General features: G+C 38.6%; 1 protein-coding gene across 4 annotated transcripts; it reads right to left on the reverse strand.

The window, feature by feature from the left end:
- Nucleotides 1-2064: 2064 nt before the first annotated feature.
- fam204a (family with sequence similarity 204 member A) lies at nucleotides 2065-27349 on the reverse strand. Of its 4 annotated transcripts, none has more exons than XM_034682665.1 (7): nucleotides 27019-27349; nucleotides 26771-26855; nucleotides 26464-26497; nucleotides 26004-26109; nucleotides 24447-24536; nucleotides 5525-5634; nucleotides 2065-4359 (listed from the first exon to the last, which is right to left on the reverse strand). In XM_034682665.1, exons 1-7 carry the CDS (start codon nucleotides 27208-27210, stop codon nucleotides 4308-4310), a joined length of 669 nt encoding a protein of 222 aa, XP_034538556.1. In that variant the 5' UTR covers nucleotides 27211-27349; the 3' UTR covers nucleotides 2065-4307. The 4 variants fall into 4 exon arrangements, with proteins under 4 accessions (XP_034538556.1, XP_034538559.1, XP_034538558.1 ...); XM_034682668.1 differs by having other exon boundaries at nucleotides 4214-4359; nucleotides 26004-26106; nucleotides 26464-26494; XM_034682667.1 differs by having other exon boundaries at nucleotides 4214-4359; nucleotides 26464-26494.
- Between the last annotated feature and the right edge of the window lie 327 nt (nucleotides 27350-27676).

The raw sequence follows: 27676 nt of genomic DNA on the forward strand, positions 1-27676 counted from the left end.
ACATGACCCATTAAATATCCCTGTGGCCTTTTTAAAAAGCGATGATTACACTAATTAAAACTGCAAAACATCTGAGAGGAGTACAGACGTGCCAGAATTAAACAGGTCATTAAATCAGCCAAGGAATATATCAGCATGCGCACTGCCTGTCACTCCCACACGGTTACTTTGAGGAGAAGGAAACAAGTGTACCAAGCGCAGACATGTGCTCATGACTGTCATCTCATCGTATCACATGCACATGTGCGTGGGCCTCGAGGTTAAAAACTTGTTTCTATTTGTCAATAAGACATTCAATGATTTAGTAATGTGTTTTTGATAACACTGTCTATGAAGCCTACACTTCTAATGCATCACACAGGCTTTATAAATGTGCTCATGATGCATGATGTGTTTTCTTACATGTTGCATTTGTTAAATGTCTTTTAAAGGGTTCATTTTAGAATTTAATTCCTACATGTTCTCTATTGTTTTTCTTTTTTTGTTTCAAGAACTGTTTTTTTTTTCCATCTTACAGAACGAGCACACAGAAATGTATAAAATCTGAGACTGACATGTTCCTTCACTGTGCTCTAGAGCAACGGTTCGCAAAGTGTGGGTCGTGAAACACAAATGGCAGGTCGTGAGATGTCTTCCAGAGTGTTTTTTTTTTTTCAAGTTATCTGATAATACACATTTTACCCATTATAGTAAAAAATATATCAACGAAAATAGTAGCTAAACTTCAAATAAAACCTTGAAAATAGAAAATGTAATGAGTTTTCTGTCTTTCTTTGTTTCCAGATGACTCCTAAGTTTAGGGTTGGTTAACAGTTAATTATCAAAAGCATCAGTAGCAGAAGGTTAATTCATAACTTCTAATGCATCATACAGGCTTTATAAATGTGCTCATGATGCATGATGTGTTTTCTTACGTTCCATTTATTAAATGTCTTTTAAAAGGTTAATTTTAAGACTTAAATTCCAACTTTTTCTTTATTGTTTTTGTTTTTTAATTTCAAGAACAGTTTTTGTTTTCCATCCTGCAGAACGAGCACACAGGAATGTATAAATCTGAGATTGACATGTTCCCTCACTCTGCTCTAGAGCAGGGGTTTCCAAAGTGTCGGTCGGGACCATAGACTGTATAAATAATGGACGTAGTATCCGTGACGTCACTCATCTGTTTCTGAAGCGCTGTTTTGAAGCCATATTGGAAATGCTGAACTCAACCTAACTTCTGCCCGCCTCTTTATGATGTAAAGAGGCGGGGCTTTGAGCCTCCTCGCCAACAGCTACAGTGTTCCCGCTTGTCAATCAAGTCAGCTGTGCCTCTCATTGGAAGACTCTTAATCTTAATATCTTTGAAATGACCGGGTTGTGAAAAAGTTCACCCCCCATACAGTGTGTGCTGATCAAAAAATGATCTATCCAGACTACACTTGTTTTTTGTACCAGGCTGTAAACATGTTTATTTCTGCTGTAAAGATCGTCTTTTTTCAATTGGTGTGTATGTGGTTTCTGGTACTTCTGGAGCCAGTCTCAAGCGGATCCTTGATGAACTGCAGTTTTTAGCACTTCCGCATTGGACTCATATTTTAAGACCAGAGGTTGCTGCTTCGTCGGGACCCCCTGGTGGGTCGCGAGACACAAATGGGGGGTCATTAGATGTTTAAAAATAGTACATTTTGCCCATTATAGTAAAAAATATTGATGAAATTAGTAGCTTCACTTGGAATAAAACCTTAAAAATAGATCATGAGTTTTCTGCCTTTCTTTTCTCCAGATGACTCCTAAGTTTAGGGTTAGTGAACAGTGAATTATCAAAAGCATCAGTAGCAGAAGGTTAACTTATAAAGCAGCAGGAAACACAGACACATGCTCATATAGGTAGGCTAATTTTCTGCAGACCAGCTAAATGAAGCCACATTAAATCACTTTGAGGGACAGTGGGGGTTGTGAGTCTTTGGCACCTTTATTTTGGGGGTCGTGGGCTGAAAAGTTTTGGAACCCCTGTACTAGAGGAGGTAAAAACACATTTAATAATGATTGAAACCTTTTTTGTTAAAGAACAAGAGGACAAAGTTAGACGTAGGAACATTTTATAATAAAGCTGAAACACAAACACAGCAACACCACCATGTCTGATCTACACTCACTGTGAGTTGTAAGGTGTTGTGAATGTTGCTCGTCTTTATCAGCAGCATCTCAGAGATCTTAACTCAGAGAGTTAATCCTCTTCTTCTGGAGATAGCAGCAAGTGATAGCACTGACGCCTTGTTAGCAGCAACATATGTTTCCTTTCACACAACAGCAGCTTTGGAACCAGTTAATGAGATTGTTGTTGTTTTTTCTTTACCCCTACTCCACACAACAAACACTCTTCCTAGAAGTGGTTTGACATGTGCCCAAGGAATTGTCTGCACGTTTCACAACAAATCAGCCCAGGTCGGGGGCTAAGTTTGGCCTCCAGGAACAGACTGTTGAAAAGAGGAAAGTGGATTTTCCAGCTTAAAAGCAGAATCTTCTCTGCTCAAGGCATTATCCTGTGTTCCATGAGATTAATAAAGTGAGATGGCATCGATACCACGCAGCGCCGCGCTCGGATCATCGCTGGTCATGTTCAAAATGGTTATATGGCGTTTAATAATGGAGAACACCTTTTGTGCCTTTTGTTTTAAAGACCTCACAGTTCTCCTTCTGTTTAGACTAACAGGACTTTATTCCAATATCTTATTTTAAGAATTCCTGCATTATTTGTGAATGATCTAAATGCACCCAGCATTAGTCTGTGAATGAACTGACTGTTGAAATATTTCTCAAGAGGTCTTTGGAGAGAGCTGAAATCTGTCATTCCAGTCCGGTTAATATCATCTCTGACGCTTCCTCACTCCTCAGACAAAATAGATCTTTTTCAAAGCCGTCATCAAAGTGAAGAATTCCTGTGTTGGACTTTGATGTTCTTAACACATTTTCAACTTGTGTCTCATTACAGAGTGAATTAATATTTTAATTAGTGCCAATTCTCAGCTACTGACAGCATCCAGACTCCGTCACATGTTCATTGGATGTTCAATGATTAAAAAGCTGCACTTTCATTCTGAATGTATTCGTTTTCATACTCGTGTCATATCGACATCTTCAGCTCAGGTGTTTTTTTTATTATCATAACTGCCTCCAAACATTTCTTTCTATCATTCAGTCCTTTCTGCTTCATACAGATTCAGCCTACACAGCACAGCTACATGAATCCTGCTCCTCATCAAAGAAAAAGCACCCTGATATGTGCAATGCAAACAACTCAGATGGATTAATTTTAATTTTCATTACCTTGAAGCAAAGCAATCATTTTGTACGGCTGATAACAACGTATAAGCAAGAATAACGAATAAAAGCCATTATCGGTCTCCTGCTTTTTTGTTGAGCGCTGTTTGCAATTAAAACTTTTACCGGTGAGCGTTTGAGAGTGTTGAGAAGCTGCTGAAGCATGTGCTGCAGATCAAAACAGATCAAAGTGAGAGGAATCGACAGTTTAAGACGAGTTTACGGATACTAAAGAGAGCTCATCTCACAAAGAGCAGCGATTGTAGGCCTGGAGAAACAGCGCATGCCTCTTGTTCAGGCTGCGATACAATAGGATCTCTCACACTATGGGTGAGGGCCAACAGCAAAGCCTCTGTTTCATCCCCACCCCCAACAACATTCAATCAACTTCCAGTCTACAACTGCTCACAGCTGTTTACAGCAGCCAGATTTCATTTTATACTTCTAAATCCTATCCCACATTATCCTGTACATTGCATTAGGACCCTAATCTTCCCTTTCACTTCCTTGGAAGAAGAAAGAAGGACTCCCGATTAACCCACTTTACAGCGATAAATAAACTAATCATCAAGTAATGTACACCAGATTTAATTTGATGGGGAAAAAAGGCCAGAATGCTGAAATGTAATGAAAGTTACACAATGCAGACACCAATGGAAGACGCCTTAGGAATTAATTTGAATGAACTGTAATTTTTTCTTCTTTCTCTCTGAACCCTCTGGATTGATTTCTCCACAGCCAACTGAGTGACTTTTTCACCCCCACACTTTACTCTTATGAAGTCTTTAAAAATATACAAAGAGAATAAAAAGAAACAGGATCAGTGTCACAAAAAAAATACACTGCTTTCAGCGAAACACACACACACATACACACACACACACACACACACACACACACACACACACACACACACACACACACACACACACACACACACACACACACACACACACACACACACACACACACACACACACACAGTCTGTCCTTTTCACGCTCATTCACATGAAGCCCATGTTACTTTTGGTTTCCCAACGTTTCTTCGCCTCAAACCTGCAACACAGAAAAAAAAAACATCAATTACTTCAAATATATTTATATGACAATAATGCAAATACACTTTTAAATGAGCACCAAACTAAAAATCCAAACATTGAACTGATGGGAAAAAATATTTTAACATTTGTAATCGACAAAAACAATAAAATAAACCAACAACCAAAAGATCCAGGCGCCCTGTTTACTAAAAATATACATTAAAGATATTAAATATTTGGCGTGGTGTCATAATTCCTGTTGGTTGTATAGCCATGTCCTCATACTGGGGCGGGTATTACTTATGCTTATGATTGTCTCAATGTTTGAAAGTGTAATTATGCTGTGAGTTATCTTTAAACAGAGACAAAGCAGTGAATCAGAAACTTCACCAGGCGATGGTGGCCTAGCAGTCTAAGCACCCCACATCTGAGGCTATATACTACTAGCTGGGTTTGACTCCCGACTGGTAGACTATTTCCTGCATGTCTTCCCCCCTCTCTACTCCCCATATTTCCTGTCTCTCTTCAGCTGTCCTGTCAATAAAGTAAAAAAAGCCCAAGAATATAACATAAAAAAAAAAGAAATCTAACTTCAGTTTTCTAAATGTGTTTCGTTGGCTGATTCAGAAAGAAAAGACTAGAAATGACAACAGATCATGTCCTAGCGAACTTAACATTCATTTGGTTTATTTGCCGTACTAAACAAAATAATGTTTAGGCACTGACTCGTATGATAGACAGGAAAACTTTGCTACTTTTGGTGGTAAAATTATGACTGAAACGTTGTCGGCCTTCTCATGCAAACAAACGTACGTGTAGACAGGTAGATTGAGGTCCCCAAAGATTATTGGGTAAATATTTCAATAAAGAAATGATCGTGACAAGCCTAAACTCTGCAAGTGTGACTATTTAAAGTCAAACTAGTTTTCCAAGTGTATTTAAGGGATAGGCAATGATTTTCGAATATTTGAATATTTGTTCACTTTGTAAAAATCGAAGAGGTACTTTGGATATTTTCTCATTTTAAAAATAAAAATTTTCATCTTTTTTACTGGTGCCTGGTTGTAATACGGTATTCCTACCAGACGGTGGCTATTAATGGGATATGGGATATGTGAAACTTTAGTTTTCCAAATGTCAGATATGGATACATAAACATGAGGACAGAGATAGAGCCATACCCCCAGGGTATATCCTTCTTCCTTTTCTGCGCTGCTCTCAAAGCCTCCTCTTCTTGTTTGCGTTGCACGAAGTCTCGGCAATCAGCTGCTTGAGCGATCTTCACAGCGAGCTAGACAGACAGACAGGCAGGCAGGCAGGCAGACAGACAGACAGACAGACAGACAGAAAGAGACAGACAGACGAGAGGAGAGGACCATTAGAGAACAGAAACATGTCTGAGAAGGGAGGGCGGGGGGTCTACAAGAGCTGAGACCAATGCCTTTACAGGGCCATCACTCTGTATAGTAACAAAAAATTATATAACACCTTAAAAAATCGGAACAATGCAAGACAGAAACGGCACAGTAGTCTAATATTAATTATGTTGTGAACTTGTCAAATATTTAATATATTTGACTTTCCTTTTTAAATATACATCGTTTGGGAAATCTGACTCTAATGTTCTCCAGCTGCAACAATGAGGAGACATCAGAAGGTTTCATGATGAGAGCAGTTTGATTTTCTGCATTGAAATAGAAAGAACAGCTAATAATTCTTTAAATCATACGATGAAGCACAAGACTAACGGATCAATACTGAATTAAATCTGAAGTTTTGACAGCCTTCTCTGAAACACTTTATGATCTAGTCTACCTCCTCTTAAAGATTAGTATCGTTTTACTGAGATTATTCTAAACTCTTAGTCTCATTGTGTACGGTGCATCAATCAGTGTTTAGATTTTTCTTTCAGTTTTTCTTTTTGTAACTTAATCCACAAATTAAATGACTAACTGCATAAACAATGAGAATGGTAATTTGTTTCTGCAGAAACATTTTATTAAAAAGATCACATTTTCCACCAGGCTCAGTAGTTCTACACCCATATTTCAATCATTAAGAATCCTCCCCATCTTTGGGAGGATTCCCCATCATATTTTTGTCTTCCAATGCATTCACACTTTACTCCCAGCAAGCTTTCAGAATTTATTTCAGTTTAACTCTCAGATCCATCTTCATCAAACAAGGTCTGCAAACGAACTCAATCCAGCGTTCTTTAGGACGACCTTTTCTCAGTTTTCCATCAGATACAGAGGCCCTCACTTTTAGAACAGTTTACCCCGTCATATTACAAGGAACACAATCATTAACTCATTCAAGAAACACTCCATACACTTTCTCTTAGTGGAGTGAATCCATATTTCCAAACACATACCCTCCCAACTTTCCTAACTCACAAATAAATATGTGTTTTTTGTTATTTTTATTTTCTTTCCATCATTGTTTTTAATATTAATCCCTCTTATTAACCTTTTGGTTTTGTTATTGGTTGTATGTAGATATTCTGTTCTACATTGGTGCTTTGTCTTTGAGTTGATTGTTTTCTTTAGGAGGGTCTGTTAGGGTTATTTTGGCTCCTCCTGCACATTACATTTCACTAAAGTTAGTGGTTAGTTTTATTATTCAAGGTACCCATTATATCTTGGCTCATGTTATTGAGTAGCAATGTCTTGTTTTGTTCTTTTATATGTGCAATACAATAAATAAAATAAAATAAATGAGAAGCAATGCTCAGTATTTCCTCCAATAACTGAAAACAGTGTCACAGTGTTTTTCCCTCCTCATCAGCGTAAAGGAGACTTTTCTGTTTGGAGTAACAGCCTGTCTGTAGGCAGTCCCTCAAATCAGAAGTGAAGAGAATGACTGTGAGAGCAAGAAGCAAACATTCAAATCCCAGGGAAGACGTTTGTATTGTGAAGCAGAATAATCCCAATAACCCCAGTCACGCAGAAGCACAGGAAACAAAGAGAAAAATCCTGCCTTCTATGTCACTCCTGAGATAGGTTTATTATTCAGGCAAAGGCAAAGTTTGATAAACAACTTGAACAATTTCACCAAACCTTTGGGTAATTCTCTGTAATATTCAGAGTACAATCAGGGGGGAATGAAAGTCTTAAGGTAATGAAGAAATGTGCCACCACTGCACCACTTGAAAAAAAAGACCTGCTGGAAAAAAAATGTTTCAATTATAATTAAGTGGGATAAACTTTATTAGAAAGACTGAAACTAAAATATCTCCTAATGCATGCGAGGATTAAGCAGGTCAGAGCGAGCAGGCAGGAAAAATTAAACTCTAAAGGCTTTTTATCACCATATTTCAGGAACCAAGGGTGTAAAATGTTCTAATTTGGGATACATTAAAAGCCATAAAGGTCTTTCAAAAAGATTAATGGTACTTTGCTTGGATTTAAGATAAGGGCTTCGGCTGGCTGCAAGTACTGGGCTCCGGCTGGGCCCTCAAGGCATTCATCTATACAGTCACTGGAAGATTTGTGAAAGCGTCTTCACAGCCTGAAGCACACGCACTATGACAGTTCTCCAGTTCTTTGCCATTTTATGGGTTTAGATTCCTTAAATCAGGGTTTCTGCTCTTAAAGAGAGTGAGAACAGGTGATTGCGCTTACATTTGCAGAAGATTTGCAAGCAGATAAAATCACATCCCCTGCCTCTTGTTGTAGTGCTCATGCTCCTGAGAGCCTGCAACACACGCAGAGACTCTAAAGCAGACGTTTATTACACTGTGGAAAAACCTGAGAGCAGCTTCTGTGTTTACAGAGAAAAACGGCTCATTGTGAAGCACATCACATGACACTGCATGATACTACATAGTTTCATTCTGAGGATGACAACAGAGATCTGTTATTATTTTACGATGCACATATTTCTCACGTTTAGCTGCTCTGCTGGGTGCTGGTCATGAAAACACACCTTTCCAAACATGAGCAGAATTAAAACCCTCTTTTGTGCGACTCATTTCCCTCTGTAAAAAATTCATAACAGCGCGTTTCTCAGCATTAAAGGTTGTAATTTTCTCCCTTTTTTATCAGTTTAGTCTACAATCCCTGATTGTCTTTACTGGGGCTCAACCTTAATGTCAACCAAGTTACCTAGGAGACAGAGCAGATCAAAGAGACAAAAAACCTCAAATGTCTGATTAATCAAGCCTGCAAACAGCTTATTTCTTTTAGCCTGCATGCAAGTATGAAAATGAGATTCCGAGAGCAGTACATTGTGCAGATTTGTTCATTCTTATCTGAACAAAGCCAGCGGCAGCTTATTTCATGGATCACTGGCACTGTCAGCGCTGTGGCGCTGAGCAGGTGACGGCTCCTCTTTCTGTGGCGAGAACAAAATTAGCAAAAAGTCGGCACAAATTAGCCTCTCATATTTTCAGTAATATGACATTATTTTTCATTTACTTTTCTGATCCACTTTTCAGGATTTTTTTCCCCCTCCCCTTGCGTGCATCTTAGCGCAAAATCCTTTCATATCAGAGGCTGGTGGAAAATAAGAATGTAAGTACAAAGCTGGAATAAAAGCAGGAGACAGGAAACCTCCAGCATTCTGTTTATGTTGCTCCTAAAAGCCAATTCCCTCCTCTCCAACACATTTTAAAATACAATTAAACGTCTATCACGCCGTGTTTCTGTGCCTTCTGTCTCTCCCCTGTGTGGCCCGGGCACAGTTTAAAAACAGGGTTTATTCAGAGGATTAATACTATGACCTTTAGTAGATTTGAGGGCAGAAAAAAAAATGCCCACAATGCTGGCACTGCAGTGGAAGCAGCTTAAGGCCACTCGGAGGGTTAAGTCAATAGACCTGTTTCTGTTCATTCATGTTTGGGTCGTCATGGAGATTCAAGAAGAGACCAAAACATGGGGTCCGTCCAAAATAAGGAAAACAGCGTACTGCTATATGAGCCATCCATAAGATGAACCCGGTCCATCTCAGTACCAGTCTGACACTTTCAGACACTTAGTCTCCTTTTGAATCCTCCTCTAAGTGTTTGTTAGAGCGAGCATTAGGACGTCTTTGTGAGCAGCACAGGTCGGATACAAAACAACAGAGGAGAAAATCACATCTCCATCTGGATAAAGTGTTAAAGTTCTTATTAACAATAAGGAATAAATGATGGCTTTAAGGAAGAAATGGCCTTAAACCCATTCATAAATTTCCCATCCAGGAAGCCTCTTCCAATTAAAATGTGTGAGAGGTGGATTAACAAGGGCTATATGGCTTTGCTTCACTAAGTCACCTCCCCGAGCTGCTCTGCTGCATTTGACGTGTAAACGATTAATGACCAGCCTAATTCCCTTATCACACTACCTTAATGCCTAAATAATGTGGCCTTAGTCAACTTTGGAAAGGAGGGCTGTATAAGAAAGGAGTGAATATCAGATTAGGCAGCTTGTGTGTTATTTCAGTATAATATTTTAGGACTGAGTCAGAGGGGGAAGGATCATTGTGTTTCTGGCAGAAAAGACAGAGGGTGTATAGTAACGCAGAACGCTTTCTGGATCATAAGGTCAATCAGAAACGCCCATATTAGGTCAAACAGGAAGGAATACAACGTCTCATCCTGTTAGTCTAATAACATCTCAAATTTTCAGTTAAAGAGTCGAGGTATTCAAGATGCAACTGTAAGAGGGTTTCAGGTGATTTAATAAAAATATATTGCATCAATTGGTGCTAAATTTAACAAAGAGACTTGTTCATGCTTTTAATTAAGAGAATTATATCATGAATTCTTTACCTTAAACAACCAATAAATCAAAGCTGCAGTGTCACATGACCATTTTTAAAAAAGGTAAAAGTCCTGCAATGTCATGAGACTAAATCCACATACAAGTTATTAACGTGATATACTTGAAGGATCAATTCAATCAACTCTAATTCTTAAAGTATTATATACTGTTTAATTTTTATAATGCATGATTATTAGCTCAACTTATGAGATTGTAATAAAATAAAAAGGCTATTGATTTTATGGGTTAGGAGGTATTCAGAGGACAAAGTGAGTGACAGAGTCTGTTTGAGTGAGAGGTCAGGGACAATGAAGATGAGGAGATGAGCCCATGTGGAACAAAAGGTCAACCTGGATCTTTTATCATCACTAATGTGCATAATGTCACACAGGCACGGTAGTCTTCTTTGGACAGGAGTGACACGTAAGAGGTAGGAAAGCTTCTTTAGGAAATGTTCTTCTGGGTGGCGAAGAATGTGGAAGAAACTAACTGATACTCGTTACAATTCTCCTCCTATGTAGATCCCTTGTTTGGTTTCTCTGTGGTTCACAAAGACTGAAGGAGCACACCTGATACGTTTGAACATGGAACCATGACAGTTTTGACATTTGTACATACAAATCTAATAATTAGGACTGTGCTAAAATACTGACACAGAAAACTATTGTGATATTTGTTTTCATAAAAGCATATCATTTTCTCACATTGACACATTCAATGGATTTAAATGGTCTTTGGTTGTTTTTGATACCGCCTACTAAACTAGCAGTAGGTACTGATTTGGTCTAAATTCAGTATGTAGTATGTGAACAAGAGCAAAATCTACAGTATGTCAAAACTCCCCGGATGTTGTACTGATTCGGGAAAATCTCTCAGTCTGCATCGGACCAGTCTCCCTCGCATACTGTTTCCCACAATGAACAGTGCTAACATTACGCTTCTTCTTCTGTTTAAGTTGGGGGGAACTCAGTTTTTAGGTGCTGTGAAAATATTTCAAATCCATATAAACCACTTCTTCCATATAACTTTTTAAATCATAAGTGATGCTAAAGAACCAGGTTATCTATCAGCTTGGCTATTGTTTACTTCCGCTTTCCGAAACCGGAAATCCGGCGACACCTGACCCAGCATCCTGCAGACCAGATCCAACAGAACAGTCAGACTATGAGTCCAATGCGGAAGTGCTAAAAACTGCAGTTCATCAAGGATCCACTTGAAGCTAGCTCCGGAAGTACTGGAAACCACATACACACCAATTCAAAGAAGCCGATCTTTACAGCAGAAATAAACATGTTTACAGCCTGATTAAAAAAAACAAGTGTAGTCTGGATAGCTAATTTCTTGATCGGCACACACTGTACAGGGGGTGAATTTTTTCATAACACGGCAATTTCAAAGATATTGAAATTACAAGTCTTCCAATGAGAGGCCCAGCTGACTTGATTGACAGGCGGGAACACTGTAGCTGTTGGCTAGGAGGCTCAAAGCCCGCCTCTGTATGTCACAATCGCTCCACAGAAGTTATGTTGAGTTCAACATTTCCAATGTGGCTGCTGCCGACGATTGGCCTCAAAACAGCGCTTCAGAAACAGATGGGTGACGTCACGGATACTACATCCATTATTTATACAGTCTTTGTGCATACTACATATGTAGGTAGTTCCATTCTTACAAAATGTATGTCTGAGGAGTAAGCACATGCGTAGATGATGTCCTATAGATGGGCCTTAAGCCTCCTCACTGACAGTGTCAATAAAGTAAGCTGTGCCCCCAACTGTGCAAAACTGGAATCCTTAACATCTTCAAAAGTAACAAGTTATAAAAATGTAGCCCTCTGCACAGTGTGTGTGGTTAGAGAAATCAGGTATTCAGATCAAACTCTTTTTTCATCCCAGACAGTTATCATGTTTATTTTTGAGATCTGCTTTTTTGAATGGGTGTGTATGTGGCTTCCAGAGCTTTTGCAGCAAGCCTCAAGTGGACACTAAAGGAACTGCAGTTTTGAACACTTCTACTTTGGCTTCATTTCTCAAGACCAGAGGATGCTGCTTGGTGGGAAGCTAAGGGTAAAAACTATAAATGTATGCTTTTAAAGGAAATGCTGATACAATATGTGGGAACGTATCTAAACTGTACATCTGTTAGAGCTCCAGTGAGGAGTTTTTAGTCTATCACTAATACAACTCTCCTTAACAGTAATGGGGTAGTGAAGAAGTCAGAGAGAGAAAGAGAGAGAGAGAGAGAGAGAGAGAGAGAGAGAGAGAGAGAGAGAGAGAGAGAGAGAGAGAGAGAGAGAGAGAGAGAGAGAGAGAGAGAGAGCAATGGTTGGATGAAGGCCATGTTTTTTTTTATTTTACCTTTATTTAACCAGATAAGAACCCATTGAGATCAAGACCTCTTTTACAAGGGTGACCTGGCCAAGAGGTCAGCAGCACACATCAAAATAAATATTAAATTCAATAGTATGGAGCATATATACAGACAGTATGTAGAAGCAATCAATAATTAAAAGTGCAACTAATTTGCAAATAAAGTGCAATTTGTTATCACTAAACAGCATTTTTTGAAAACACAGTCACTGCTCTGTGAGCTGTCTTTCTTTTAAGAGTGAGCCAAAGGCGTCAAGTGAAATCTGATGGAGGGCTCAGCTGTCTGGTCATTGAGTCAAGTTTATTAGCATAAGATATGTCACATGAGTATAAAAGAACAGGTTTGATCAATGTTTGCAACAATTCAGCTCCTAAAATGTAAAGAAACGTTCCATTTTGCCGGCTTAAATGTCCAAATTATGATGTATGAATTATAATTATTAATTACAATAATAATAAGTATGCACTGGGTTTACCTTTTACATTAAATGGTAGTGATGCTTAATAATGAGTAATAGTGAGTACAGCATTTTACTGAATCTGCTTATTGATCACTTGATAAAAAAAGCAGATCTTCTTGGTTCAATGGCAACTTCTATTAATCCAAATTACTCTATGTTTCTGAATTTAACAACAGCAAAATCACAGCGTTTATCCATAAAGCATAAACGGTTACTGTGAGGAAATATTGATATTGTACTGCAAATTAAAAAAGAGAGTATACACCCTGATAAACTTTCTTTAATAAGTGTATCAGTCTCTGATGGGTCAGTCTCTTGACCTGGCCTCTCCTTTGACTAACAGTATTACACACAAAGAGAAAGACACTCCAGGAAGGTCAGGTGAAAACACCACACCTCCGTTTTCTTCCTGTAATCTGATGTAAAATGCACGAGGCATCTTTAAGGAGCAGACAAAAAAAATCTCTGAAAGTTTGCCTGCTTTGTGCACATTCTATTATCTCGCCTCTTCTGGGTAGGCTTATTAGCAAGCTTTGAACTCACACTCACAATAATAAGCCATCAACAGTTTTATAAGCTAATTAGAAAAACAGTTTAATTAATGAGTGACTAGCAATAAAATAGCAATCATAAAAAAAGAAACCAAGGGTGCTAAGCTTCCACTACCACCAATTAAGGCCTAATTACAAACAAATTATATATGTGTTTTGCTGTGGGCTTTAATTTGAAATATGGGCTTTAATTAAGAGAGAAAACATGCTAATTAATTAAACAGCACACAAATCTACATTGAAAAGTATGCTTTGTCTATGAAGTAATTAATGAAATACAATAATCCAAATGAGATTCTCAGGCATTTGATAACAGCTTAGTACCCATTTGGAAATCCATTTCAAAATTAATGGATGAAAATCTAATGTGAGTCATCCAAAGATACAATAAAAGTTCATTCAGTGATAAATTACTTATGCTGTAAGAAAAATGAACAAAGAGGAGAGTTTTGTTAAACTCTCTAAAAGGTGGCCTGGGGGGCTCGGAGGGGAGACAGAGTCAGCCTCTGCTCTTACGCTGGGCGGGGAAATCCAGAATCAGATAAAGAGCACTTCCCACGAAGGCACTGCTCATTAGTTCTTTGATTACAAACACGGGTACGGCAGGGAGAAGGTGATGAGAAGAAAAAGGTGTTAAATTACATGAATATCATGAAACACTCTTAGTTCAGCTCTTTGTTTCAACTAAGCCACCATGTCTCCGACTACAAAAATGCTTTGCCACCTTTGTTTCACAGTATTTAAGCGAGGGTTTCCAAAGGGTGGCTTTCAAGGACAGTTGAGTTTTTTCTTTCAGCAGTGCCTCCATTGAAATACACGCTGGCTTATAATCAAGGATATTATTACCATCCTCAGGTACAACTGCTGCAGACACCATACATGGCTAATGCATGTTCTTAAGGTTAATTATTGGACGTGGAGTGATCCAAATATTCAGAGGGAGCACGGTTTGAACAGTTTTATAAATCTACTGGTTTACAACGGGGCAGTGAGAGTGACGCAGATTTAATAAGCTAAAGGGGTTTAAAGGAAATAATTAACAATATATCACAGCCCACGCACAGAGACCAGCAACAGTGTGTGCAAGTTAAGACACAGATAAAGAGGGATGGGAAATTAAATAAGGGTAAAAGTAGAGCTTGAAAATGATGTTATCACAATATTGTATTTCATGTCAGTCGAAATCGCTAATTATCACGATAAATATTAAATCATTATTTGATTTAAATTTAAAGGCAGATTTTTGTTCCTGAGTGAAAGTTGAAGAGAGTTTGTTAGTTTGTTTCTGGATTTAGTTTTCTGAAAGCTTCTTGAATCCATCATTTCTGACGCTGCTAACAGGAAGCAGGTCTTTAATGTAAGATGAGATTTTTGTGAAGTTTTAGTTTGTAGATTCTTAGTTTTCTCAGATTGAGGTTATTTCCATTATTTGATGTAAATTTACAACAAAGATATATCAAATGTTCTACAGTGTATCAGTTTGGTAGAGTATTGTTTTGAGTTGTGCTCTCCCCTTTAAGATTACTAAGGGTTACAGGCAGAGTGATGTTGTTTCCCACAGTGCAGTGAATGCATCACAGTTATTCAGTGTTCATTTGTACTGCGGTCGTGGTGGACATTAAACGTGTTTCAAATGAACAGCAGAAGTTGTCTCTGTGCTCTTCATTTACCCACATCCTGCAAGTATATTTAATGAAGTGTATTAAGTTAATAGTTAAAGCCGAGCTCACACAGTGTTAGACTAACGACTTGTTATATTTATATAGAGAAAAATTATATCATGATAATTATATTTATTGAATTATCGCCCAGCCATAGGCAAAACACAAAGAATAAAAATATGCTCCAAAATGTCAAGACCTTTAAACAACAAGGAGTTTTCAGAGATATGAATCAATAATATGTTATCAATCTTTTAAATGTTGAATGCTGTGTGTTTTTATTCATTTATTATTTATGTTTGTCTACTGTATGATTTTTATTCTTTCACTAATGCTCTTTTTATGCATCTTTTGCACTGATAAGTGTACATGTACAATGACACTAAAGATATATTGTATTATATCTAAAATTATCCAAAGTAATGATTCCCCAGAGGTTAAATCAATGTAAACTAAATCCAAGCATCACTACAATAACTCACAAATAGAGCAGTGTTTGTAAGTCAGTCACAAAAACCACCAGGTTTGGTTTTGATGCTTGTAACTGTGATAACTTGGTATGAATAGACTTCACTTGTTAATAAAACTGATCAATAAGTCTGTTTTTATCCAGTTAACTTAAGCTGTGGCATAAAAACTTCATCTTTCACTGTTAGTTTTCTCCAGCAGTAAGAGAAACAGGTCACCTTGTAATGCCTGATAAACACGCCTAGTTGAATGTTAAAGGTCAGTGTGAACAGTTGACCTGAAGGACCTGAAGGTCAACTACAACTTTCAAAGACACCTTGTAGTTGTGAACTTTGATTTAAAAGTATTTATCATATCCTTAAGTCATAAAGGCATTTTACGGTGTATGTTAGTTAGGACAGTGATCCTTACATTATTTGATGGACTAAACAGTTTAACACTCAGGCTTTCAGGTCCAGCATCATTATGAATGTTTTTAATATCTCCTTATTGTGTGGAAGTTATGAAATTAACTCAACACCTCTACAAATAAAGGGAAGGTGGATTAGAATATAAAGTGAACAGTAGATGAAATCTTAAGGGTACAGTTCTGAACAACAACATAAATACGTGGATCAATAAGACGCTCAAAGATATAGTGAATATCTTTTTTTGAGTCATATTCAGTGAGTACATATGGACGGCAGCAGATCAGGTCAAGAAGGGTTGAACAGATTTCCCAAGCATGGATCAGGAGCCCTGTACTCTCTCTTTTATTAGGGAATCTAAATAAGTTGTGATCTGATTGACTCCATGACTGTGAGTGTTTTTGTATTATGGTGATCTGTCTTTCAAAGTGTATTATAGTGTTGTAGTCCAGTCACCAAACCATGAGAGTCCTCAAAGTGAAGTCTGAGTGGAGTCTCCAGAGTTTGAGTCCATCATTAAAATGACATCATGTTACAGAGAGGGCTCAAAACTCTGTTCAAAACTACAGACTGACAGTGTTTGAGCTTTTGGATGAGTAGAAAAAACATTTTGTTTAATAACACTAGCAAGATTGTGGCCGATCATGTCAGCATGTCCACTATCTATCAAACTATTAAAGAAGCAGCGCTGTGTGTCGTTCATAAATGTGCATTCTCTTAATGGAGAGAAGCTCTCGTTATTTCTGCAGCAGTGGGTTGCTTTGGTGATAAATTCAAAAACACCTGCAGCCCACACATCATTAATCACAACTGTAACTGACTGAACATCTCAGACTGGGTGGTTGACTCACTTTAGATGCTAACATTACCGTTAGCATGCTGACAGTAATTCAATCAACAGTCCAGGTATGCTAACTTTAGCATCTCATGTATTTCTCTGGGTGAATCGTGGACAGATGTCTGTTAAACTTGAGCTTGTCAGTAGGGGTGAGCCCGACTAAGGATTTACTTAGTCGAATCTGATTCATCAGATTTTGCCCAGAGTCGACGAATAGTCGAATGTTTGTTGTTTTTCCTTATTGACCCAAAGTCTGCATGATGGTGACCGCATGACAATATTACACATAACCCTTTACAATTAAGAGACTCATAGCTTAAAGTAAAAGGGACAACAGAATATTATAAGTATAAAACTTAGATTTTTTTAATCTATATTACAAAAACAACGAGGTGATGAAGGAGAGAAAACTCAAATAAGGCCACCATCAGTTAAACATGGAACAACGCTCCACTATAGAGAAAGGAATCAGGAGATATTTAAACAGTGTTCACACAGAGGAGAGCAGTGCTGCAGAGGGTAGTTTGTCCAACTTAAGGCTAAACATTTGTATAATGTTCAAAATCAAACCTGAACCAGCTAAAGGGTTTTTAAATCTCTTAACAGAACCTTTTAAAACAGTCTTTCATCGCGTCTTTGTCCGCTTGAGTCTTTTCAAATTGTACGTGAGGAAAACCATCATGTGTACGGGCAGAAGTGCGCTCCTTGCTTTGTTGACTGTAAATCCTGTCTTTGAGAATATCCTCTCTGATGATGTGGAGGAGGATGGGATGCTGTGGATTGTTTTTGAGGCTTCGGACAGCTTTGGGTATCCCTCCTCGTTCGTTTGGCCCCGTAAAGTTTTTGTGTGGTCCGGTAATCCTTGATCTCACAGCCCTCTACATGAAGCTGCTCCTCCTCTTCATCACTAGTTTTTAGGATCAACTGAAGTTTTATTTCCTGACATTTTGAGCTGCTATGAACGTAGAAAGATTTAAAGGCCAGCTGAGGTACGTCTGCTCCACAGGTCCCGCTAAACAGTCCACCTTTAATTACCAGGGGAGATTTAATTACCACTTTAAGAGCCAGATTCATGTTTTGGGTCAAGCTGTGAAACACATTGTTTATTGTGCCACAAGGTGTCATCGTTTTGCTCATTAAGGGCACAGGTATAAAAGTACGTCACCGCCCGGGTATCAGATGTGTGTCTTGACCCGGAAGGGCAGTTGGTTTTTGAACGTTGTTGCGTTGTTGCGTTATCACCTTGTCACGCTGTTACGTTGGATGCTGTGACGCTGGGTCGGCAGGCGGCATGGAGAACCGCGTCTAAAATGTTTGTTCGTGCAATGAAGGAGAAACTTGAAACTTGTGGACGCTGTCTAACTGGTCGTACGGTGATGCAATAAATGGATTGTATGGTGCTGCAAACCAAAGTTACGCCTAAGACCTGTTATTTCAACAACTACAGTAAACGGTATTGTATGGACAAACAAATGACCGTACAACGCATCAGCCAAGTCATTCCCGGGAGATATCAAAACACACCGGCAGCTTTAGTACAGGACTAAGCTTCTATAACCACTTTAAGGAGATTTAACACTTAAAGAGCTGTTCTCAGAATTACATTAAATAAGTCTATATTTATATCAAAATAGGCTACATGAGACACTATTTCTACGGGAAACAGGAAAATAATGTAAAATTAGACATTGAGCACCCCCATGGTTTGAATGGAATGATCCACATTCCATATGCAAATATTCGACTATGAGATTGGCAGTTGACTAAGGCTCATTAGAACGAATCGTCGAATATTCGACTATTTGGGGTCACCCCTACTTGTCAGATCCAAGATGACGCACTGCTCTCGACTGTGATTACTATAAAAATCTTTGAAAGCAAAACAAACAATTCATGGAGTCTCTTTAAGCATGTAGGTGAGCACACTGCTAAAAACAAAATAAGTGATCAGGGCCTGCGATTAAAAAAGCTAACAAAACAATAAAACAGTCTTTATAAGAAGTAAGTCCTTCTCTCAATCGTCCCAGTCCTAACGCAGTCAATGCTCAGGTTTGAGTTCAAGTCGAGTCACCAGTACTGAAAAGAAAATTCACATTTCAGGAGACTAAGACAGGAGGCCAAGTATCAAACAGCACGTCGTATCTACAAAGGCCTACAACAACACTCACAAATGAAACTTTATCAAAGGCACCACACTCAGAGAAACTTAAGTAGACGTCTCCTTTGGATATACGACCAAAACATTGAGCAGACAGTAAGAGATCTCCTGAATCTGTGATCATATTTTAAATATTTAAAAAGGAAACATTTATCAGAGTTGAATTAAAATCACACAACTCACTTGAGCCAACACAGTGTTATCTTTAGAATAAGTCACAGGTGACATGGAGGCCTCACTCAGTCTTGTATCGAGGACCTTCAAGGAGCAGCTCAGTCTGTCAATCAGAGCCACTGGATGCTATCAAGCTTCCTGACCGGCTGTGCACCATTTTCAAAAAGCTTTGCATGTGATATTAAATGCAATATGAGTTAATGAGAGGACTGTTACTTGTTGAATGAATGTAAGGCCTTAAAGGGAAAGATGTTTGAGTCAACAGACACATTCATCCTTCTCACACAATGTAAATAAAGAGATCAGAGATCTTGGGCAGAGTGAAGTAGACATTTACCATTTAGTTTTTAAAAAACAGGTGATTTGATTCATTGTGCCATCTTTATGGGTGTTAATACTTTCAGTTAAAAGCTGTGTATGTCTCCATGGATTCGTCTGAAACAAAGCCTCACAGCCTCGGGGGAATGTTTAAAAACCGTGATGAAAAAAGAACCTGAACGTGCGGTATCCAAGCAGCATGTCTCAGAAGTTTGACAGATGAAAGAACACATATCTTTGAATTTGTAAGGAGCCTTCAAAACATTTACTCACAATTTGTTTTATTGTTGAGATTATAAGAAGAAAGTGGAGCAAATGGAAATCATTAATTGATTTAGGAGAGCTCCAAACAGCAGGAACAAACATTTTTGTCTTTAAAAGGGGGATTCTGACAGCAAGCCCTCTATCTTCTGTACATTTCCCTTTGCTTTGAGGAGATAAGTGGGAAAGCGTTAGATGGAGGATGAAAATACACTGAAACATTTTTCATCCAGCATGTACCAGCGTTTCTTTCACAAAACAATGCGCAGAGGGACAAACAGGTCTCTTTAGTCCTCACAGCTGTCAGAATGCTTTTGCATTTTTGGGTGAGAGGACCGGCTCCTATTCTCCCAGTGAAAAGCCTGCCACAGTCTTATCTTGGTGTTATGACCGTAAACAAATTAAACATTCAAGCCTTTCTGCACCAAATGAGCCACCCAATCATAACCTTGAAATTGATTCTGGCCACATTAAGATTATTGATCCTCTAAATGTTTGTCACAGTACTCCTGTGGAAAGTGAACAGAAATGCTGTGAACAAACATGTTTGTGAATTGCTGTCTTGAACGCAGGCTGCATCATTTCAGATAAATCCCTTCAGACTGATTCAGAATCCCTCAAACTTTTTGGCTCAAAGCGTCCAGTGTCTTTAAATATTCCATACATCCAGCTCTGCCTCTTCCTCTGTACTGAAGCTAGCAGTGAAGAACTGTGTGTCACATAGGTTTGGGAAATTTCAGAATGGTCCATTGACTGTAATCTTGTGAAATGAAGTTATCACTGCTAAACAATGAGTTTTGTCTGCCAGACTGCTGTCACTTCCCATCACGGTGCTGGCAAGAAGCGAGGCAGGTGCCAGGGAGGCGAGAACCTCGGCTCAGGCTAAAACCAATCCACACGCGCTCTAAGAGGCTTTTTGAAAGTGCAGCGCAGGTGCCACTCACACAAGCTTTCATATAACTTCCACGTATTTGATCATATTGCCCGTAGTTAGGGTTGGAATATGAAAGGGCTCTGATGTCTATTACACACTGGGAATACTGGAGGCCACCTGAATAGTCCCAGTTCAATAAACACAACTGTTTTATTTGATGAAAACCTTATTCATTTAAGAGTGGGAGCTTATATCTAAACAGGAACAGAGACTCTTTCAACTAGGGATGGGTATTTCAAGCCAAAATGCTATTCGATAATCATTGGCATCTATGCGACTGTTGCTAATGTTTTCTTCTTCTTCTTTAGCTATTTAATGCAGTTAGTATTCTTCTTCTTTAGCTATTCTTCTTTAGCTATTTAATGCAGTTAGTATTCTTCTTCTTTAGCTATTTAATGCAGTTAGTATTCTTCTTCTTCTGTTACTGTTCTGCTACAGTTTTAAGACGCTCTATAGCCACCGTCTGGCGGAAATACTGCATTACAACCAGGCACCATTAAAAACAATGACAATTTTTACTTTTAAAATGAGAAAATATTCAAAGTAACTCTTTAATTTTTACAAAGTGAACGAATATTCAAAAATCAATGCCCATCCCTATTTTCAACACGCATTATACATGTGTGTTGAAAGTTTGTTCTATCGTTTCTGGCTGTGTGTATTTTTTCTGTCAAACATCACGTCACACCAGAGGGTCAGAATTTCATGGAGGACTTTGTCACTATCACAGAAATACACAGAACTGAAAAGAGACCCACCGGGTTTAGTTATTAATACAACACACAGCTTCATCAGAAGACGTCAGAAAAACACGGGGTCAACTCAAAAAACACTCGGAAGTCTCTTATTGAACATTTTAAGTTCTTCCTAAGCAGCAACCTCCGGCCGCAAGAATTGAAGCCAATGCGGAAGTGTTAAAAAACTGCAATTCATCGGGTGTCCACTTGAGGCTGGCTCTGGAAGTACCGGAAACCACATACACACTAATTTAAAGAAGATGATCTTTACAGCAGAATTAAACATGTTTACAGCCTGGTTCAAAAAACAAGTGTAGTATGAACAGATAATTTCTCTATCGCAAACACTGTACAGGGGTGAATTTTTTTCATAACGAGGCAATTTCAAAGATATTAAGATTACAAGTTTTCCATTATGAGAGGCACAGCTGACTTGATTGACAGGCGGGAACACTGTAGCTGTTGGCGAGGAGGCTCAAAGCCCGCCTCTTTACGTCACAATCGCTCCACAGAAGTTACGTTGAGTTCAACATTTCCAATATGGCTGCCGCCGACGATTGGCCTCAAAACAGCGCTTCAGAAACAGATGGGTGACGTCATGCATATTATGTCCATTATTTATACAGTCTATGGTTCTTTCACGTGACTTGTTGCAGCCAGTAGAAATACAAGAGGGGGTTACTGACTGACCAAAAATAAAGTGTGACCTCTGACCTCCTTTGTTTTAGCTCTAATTAAAGAAACCCAATGTGACACGACTCAAAGTTATCTGTTGAAGCGCTGCTAGGCTGACTCGAGTCCCTCTGCATCGTATTGTTTAACGTCTTTAAGCTAAGGTAGGCTAACAAGCTTCTTTCTGGCTAAAGCTACATCTTGACTTTACTTTCACAAGGGAGCTTTTAATTTCCTTCTGTAACCTAGCCAGAGGGGAATTAGACACAAAACACTGAACTTCTCATTAAAGTGAATTCACTCTCAGTTTGTAGGTTTTAAAAACAGAGTCAGCCGCTCAGTGTTAAGTTCACAACAGTGAAGCGTTAATTCACTCATCAAGCACAAGAACTTATGAGTCCAGTTGTTTTTAGAGCTGTACATTAAGCTGAACTGGTCACACTGGATATCTAAGAATCCAGAGGCCATGCACCTCTAATACAAAATTGATGCATCATGAGGGATACTTCTATGTTTCAGGTTGAGACACACGATATCATTAAAGTAATTCCAAAATTCAGCAGCCTGACTGTTAACCAACACCAAGAGACAAGACCCTATCACCCCCATTTTCACATCCCTTCACTGGCTACTGGATAGTTATAGGATTGATTTTAAACTTCTACTCATCACTTTCAAAGCTCTACATAGACTCGCCCCATCATACATCACAGATCTACTAACACCCTACAAACCCAGCCGCTGCTTACACTCTTCAGGTAGATCTCTCCTCTCTGTTCCATCAGCTCGCCTAGTCACTAAAGCCGACAGGGCGTTTTCGGTCAGGGCCCCGCAGCTATGGAACGCCCCACCTGAGGAAGTGAGGCCGGCTCAATCTATACCTTGCTTTAAAGCAGGGGTTCCCAAACTTTTCAGCCCACCACCCCCAAAATATACGTGCCAAACACTTGTGACCCTCACTGTCCCTCGAAGTGGTTACGTGTTGCTTCATACTTCAAAATGAGTTTACCTACATGCAGATGTGTCTGTGTTTCCTGTGCTGCTGTGAATTAACCTGCTGCAACTGATCCTTTTGTTAATGAACTGTTAGCTAACCCTAACTCTAACTTTAGGAGTCATCTGGCAAAGGCAGAAAAGTAATGAAATGTACTTATATGCAGGGTCTTATTTGAAATGTAAGTACTATTTTTGTCTATATTTCTAATATAATGGGTAAAATAAGCAAATTTAGGTTACTTAAAATTTTTTAAAAACCTGGAAGACATCTCGCGAACCCCCCATTGGTGTCTTGCAACCCCCCAGGGGGTCCCAACCCACACTTTGGGAACAAATGCTTTAAAATCACTCCTCAAAACTTACTTTTATAGAAAGCATTTTTAAAGTAAATTTGTTGTTTACCTTTTTTTATTTTATTTTTTATTATTATTCAAATTTTATTTATTTATTTAATTAGTTTTTTGTGAATCTAGATTTACTGATTTATTGGCTCAATTGTTTTACTCACTGTAATTTCAGCACAACCTGACTGTATCTTTCCCACACTTTTAACAGTTCAGGTCCTACACCTCATGTTTTTCTATTCTTTTTAATGCTATTTTAATCTGCCTGTGTATTTGTACCCTTGGTGTAAAGCACTGTGTAACTCTGTTTTGAAAGGTGCTATATAAATACAGTTTATTATTAAAATTCTCTTGACAGTTTAGAGAGGGGAAAATATTTTCTGATCAAACACCTTTCTTTGCAACCGATCCTCAATCCAGGTACGACAGAAATCTGAGCGCAGTTTTTTAAATGTTTGTGTTTCTTTTATTACATTACGAAAAAAAGCTTTATGAGATGCTGTGAGCAACATCATGAAACAAAGAACTTTAACTTTGATGCTCAAAGTACAGCATATCCCCCAGTGGAAAAGTAACACTGCAGCAGTATGTCTTTTTAACTACAATTATATGCGTGTGTGAGCTACATTTTATGCTAAATTAGTTTCAAACCACTTGATCCTTGATGCCTGCCAAGGCGGTTAGTTACAAAACTTCAGGCACTGCATTTAGGGATATGTTCACTTCAAAGGTATGAAACTCTTACCTGGAGAATGATTTAACAGTTGGCTTGAAAGCAATGTACCCTTCATTAAAAAGCAGAGCCAAAAGTCCTTTAGACACTGCAGCACTTCAAAACTAAGGGGAGGGCTTTCCATTAACTCAATGGAAAAGAGCTGCAGGACTAAATGGCGGGTGTCTGAGTATGTTTTTTGTTCCCCCTATGTCTTTGCAGTAGAAATGTCTCCGTATCCATTAGGCTGATTTGTCACAGCAGGGAACCCCAAAGATCTCTTATCAGCACAACGTACCTCTCGAGTGGCGAGTCTGTCGCTCATCTCCTCCGCCTTTGCAATGTCCCCTTCAGCTATGGCCCTCTCTGTGCTCTTTTCTAGGCCGGACTGCAAAAGAGAGGGAATTTTACATTTTTTTTTTTGGAAGAGGGATAGAAAAAAAAAATCAAAGACTAACTTCAAAAGTCCTCAGGGCTTTATTTTTAATATGATTGCCATTACTACAAATATGTAGATTTTCCTACACAAATGAAAACCTTTCTGATTGGATATTAGTGGGGAAATCTTAGAAATGCTACAGGAGATTACCAAATATAAATGTGCCCCTTTAATTACACATTTCCATTACAGGCCCAAGCAGAGGGGGATGCAGAGGAGCCCCCGGTTACTCATGGCGAGGCAGTTCTGCTGTGATGAGCCTATTTGAGGAGCACCAGATTTCTTCAGCCTCGAACATTTTCATCACGGTAAAAAAGAAATAATGTGTAAAGATGCTGTAAACATTAAAATACCTCTTCTGATGTTTTGTTGAAGGACCTTGGGTTAAATGTTTAAGTACAAAAACACCAACAGGCTACATCGACAAACTTTCTTTAGTGTCTTTGTTGTGATTTTTGTACCTGTGGGTTATTATTCTGCATATGAAAGAACATGACAGAAACACAACCTGGGCTTTTATATTAATTATTGTTTTTTTCATCGTACAAACAAAACGATCATCCTTAAAATGCAGTTAAAGATGAGTGTAATACTTTTGTCTGTGATTAAACACATGTCTAAGATTTGACAGAAATTAAATTATATTCATTCAAAGAAACTTCATTTAAGGGATGAAGAGGCCCTTCATTACGTTCTCATAAGCTCTTTTTTTTTGCAACGTGTAAATCGTGCCTTGTGTGCTCTCATAGTTGGTCTATTCAAAGTGAGGTTAAAAAACTCAATTTTATGCCACTCTTAGATAAATTAAGAACAAATAATCATTTAAAGGAATTTTAAATTGAAATGAGAACAGTTACGATTCACTGGGTCAGCTATAAAGATCATCAAGCTTGCAAATATTTTGCTTCATTTGCAATTTCCAAGCCTTTGCAGAAAATCCATTTATCTTCAAATGCAGAATATTATTAGAATAAAGTTTAGTTGTAATTTCTTAAATGACAATTTCATAACACTGTGGTGCACACTCAGTTATTATCCAACAGCTATTTGACTTGTTTCAGCTGCAGTAAAAGAGGCTGTATCAGGTAACCCCCTCCTCATCTGTAATCTGGATGAAGATTTAGTCTTCACTCAGAGTCAGCTGAGGAGGAACCTACATTTGACTTTAATCTCAAACACACAAACGGAGAATCATCAGAATCTTGTCACTTAAAGGAGCCAAACATAATCCTGATTTTTCCTCTTAATGTCAGGCTTCTTTACCAGGAGGATCTTCTAATCCAGATGTCACATCACATAAAACAATGAGGCATAGTGAAAACACAAAGGATGACATGGTGTACCTCCAGCAGCTCCACAGTAACAGTAACACAGTGTTAAAGCTGAGCAGAGATGTTGGGTGGCAGAAGTCTTTACCTTCGGAGGGGGTTTGGAACATGCGGGTGGATAAAATCGATCATTTACACCGAAATACTGCTGAAGCTCATCCCAGGGCTTCTCCTGCTCCTCCTGGAGCTTTCTGCTGACAGAGGAAATGTGGGTTAATTTTCACAAGAAGTAGATCAGCTCTGCGATGAGGCAGAATAACTTCATTACACCCTTCTTACTCACTCAATCATACTATGTTTTTTACTACTTTGAAGAGAGACATCCGATGCAAGCCTCACTGCAAGGTACGAGGGTCGGCAATGCAACCTGGACTTTCTTTGTGTTTAGATTCTGGCCTCTTTTTACGTTAAAGGGTCAAACGTGAGATCTCAGAGATGCTTTTACTTTCTATGTTAGGAGTCCATATTTTCAGAATCTCATCTTAGGGGAAACATTTCTTTAAAATGTTTTATTATTCGGAATTAACTTCCTATTATTATTTCAGTACCTTGTCTCTGTAGGTTCTTCATGTTTTGCTCCTGCTGAACAACACAAGAGACAGGGTGAGGACATTATAATATACAACATATATTAACATAGACAATTAGCTTTACAAGGGAGGTGTGCCATTACTGTGTGGTGTTATAGTAATTATAGGATGGGAAAGATTTCTAATATAGGTCTGAATAATTATACATACACATATAAGTGTGTGTTCATATATATAACATTTATATTTATACTTCATTTAACAAACTAATTAGAGTGTATTTATGAAATACTGGTGAACTCTTTTATTGTATTATCATGGACACCTCTCTTGGGTCGCCTTCTTCTTCGTCTCCTGGTGAATTTCATTATCTTCATTTCTTCATTCTTCTTCTTTAGATCCTGAAATTTCTTTAACATAAACACACATTGAATTCACATGTGTTCCACAACAATTGCTCTGTCACCTCCACATGTGATGCATACTTTGTTAAACCCTCTGATTAGAGTTAACCTTCAAATGCATTGCAACAAAGAATAAATACCAACACGAGAACACCGCAAATCAACATACTTGCCACATGTCCTGGGACACGCCAGGCATTGTGCATGTTGTTGAATGACTGTCTGGGTCACAGGCTGTGTGAGTCGACTTCTCAGCAGGGCTCTCCTTCTCTCCGTCAACACCATCCTCCGTGTCGTCCTGCTCGTCCTCTGGACTGAGCTCCTCCTCGGTCAAACCTTTCGGCAGGAGTCCGCTGTACATTCCGATTTATCACTTCTAATCAGATTTATCGGAAATGTTTCATCTTGCTCACTGGAAACGATCAGAGAATGTTTAAAAGACAGATATGTATCCGTGCTCCTACTTCCGGGTAAATATTGTGACGTTTCTTCTGTGGCGTCGCCTATTGGCTGAGAGCGGATAACATTGCACACGTGACCCAATCAGGGCTGTGCTTTCAGAGCTGTCAGCAGGGACAGATCAGAGGCTATTATTGGTTGTTTTGGAAAAGCAAAGGTTCCTCATTCATTTTAACCTAATAAACAGGTTTAATGCTGTTAACCATTCAGTTATGGTGACATTTAACTGTAAAACAACACGAAGGATGTATTCTAGTGTGATTTAGTATTAGGGAAGTGAAGTCAAGAGCCCGCTGTTGTGGGGAATTTGTAATTGAAGTGAGCCAAGCCACTGACAAGTACTTAAATTACCGGGAATCATTCAAATG

The sequence above is a fragment of the Notolabrus celidotus genome, chromosome 4 (assembly GCF_009762535.1).
Source record: "Notolabrus celidotus isolate fNotCel1 chromosome 4, fNotCel1.pri, whole genome shotgun sequence".
Taxonomy (NCBI): Eukaryota; Metazoa; Chordata; class Actinopteri; order Labriformes; family Labridae; genus Notolabrus; species Notolabrus celidotus.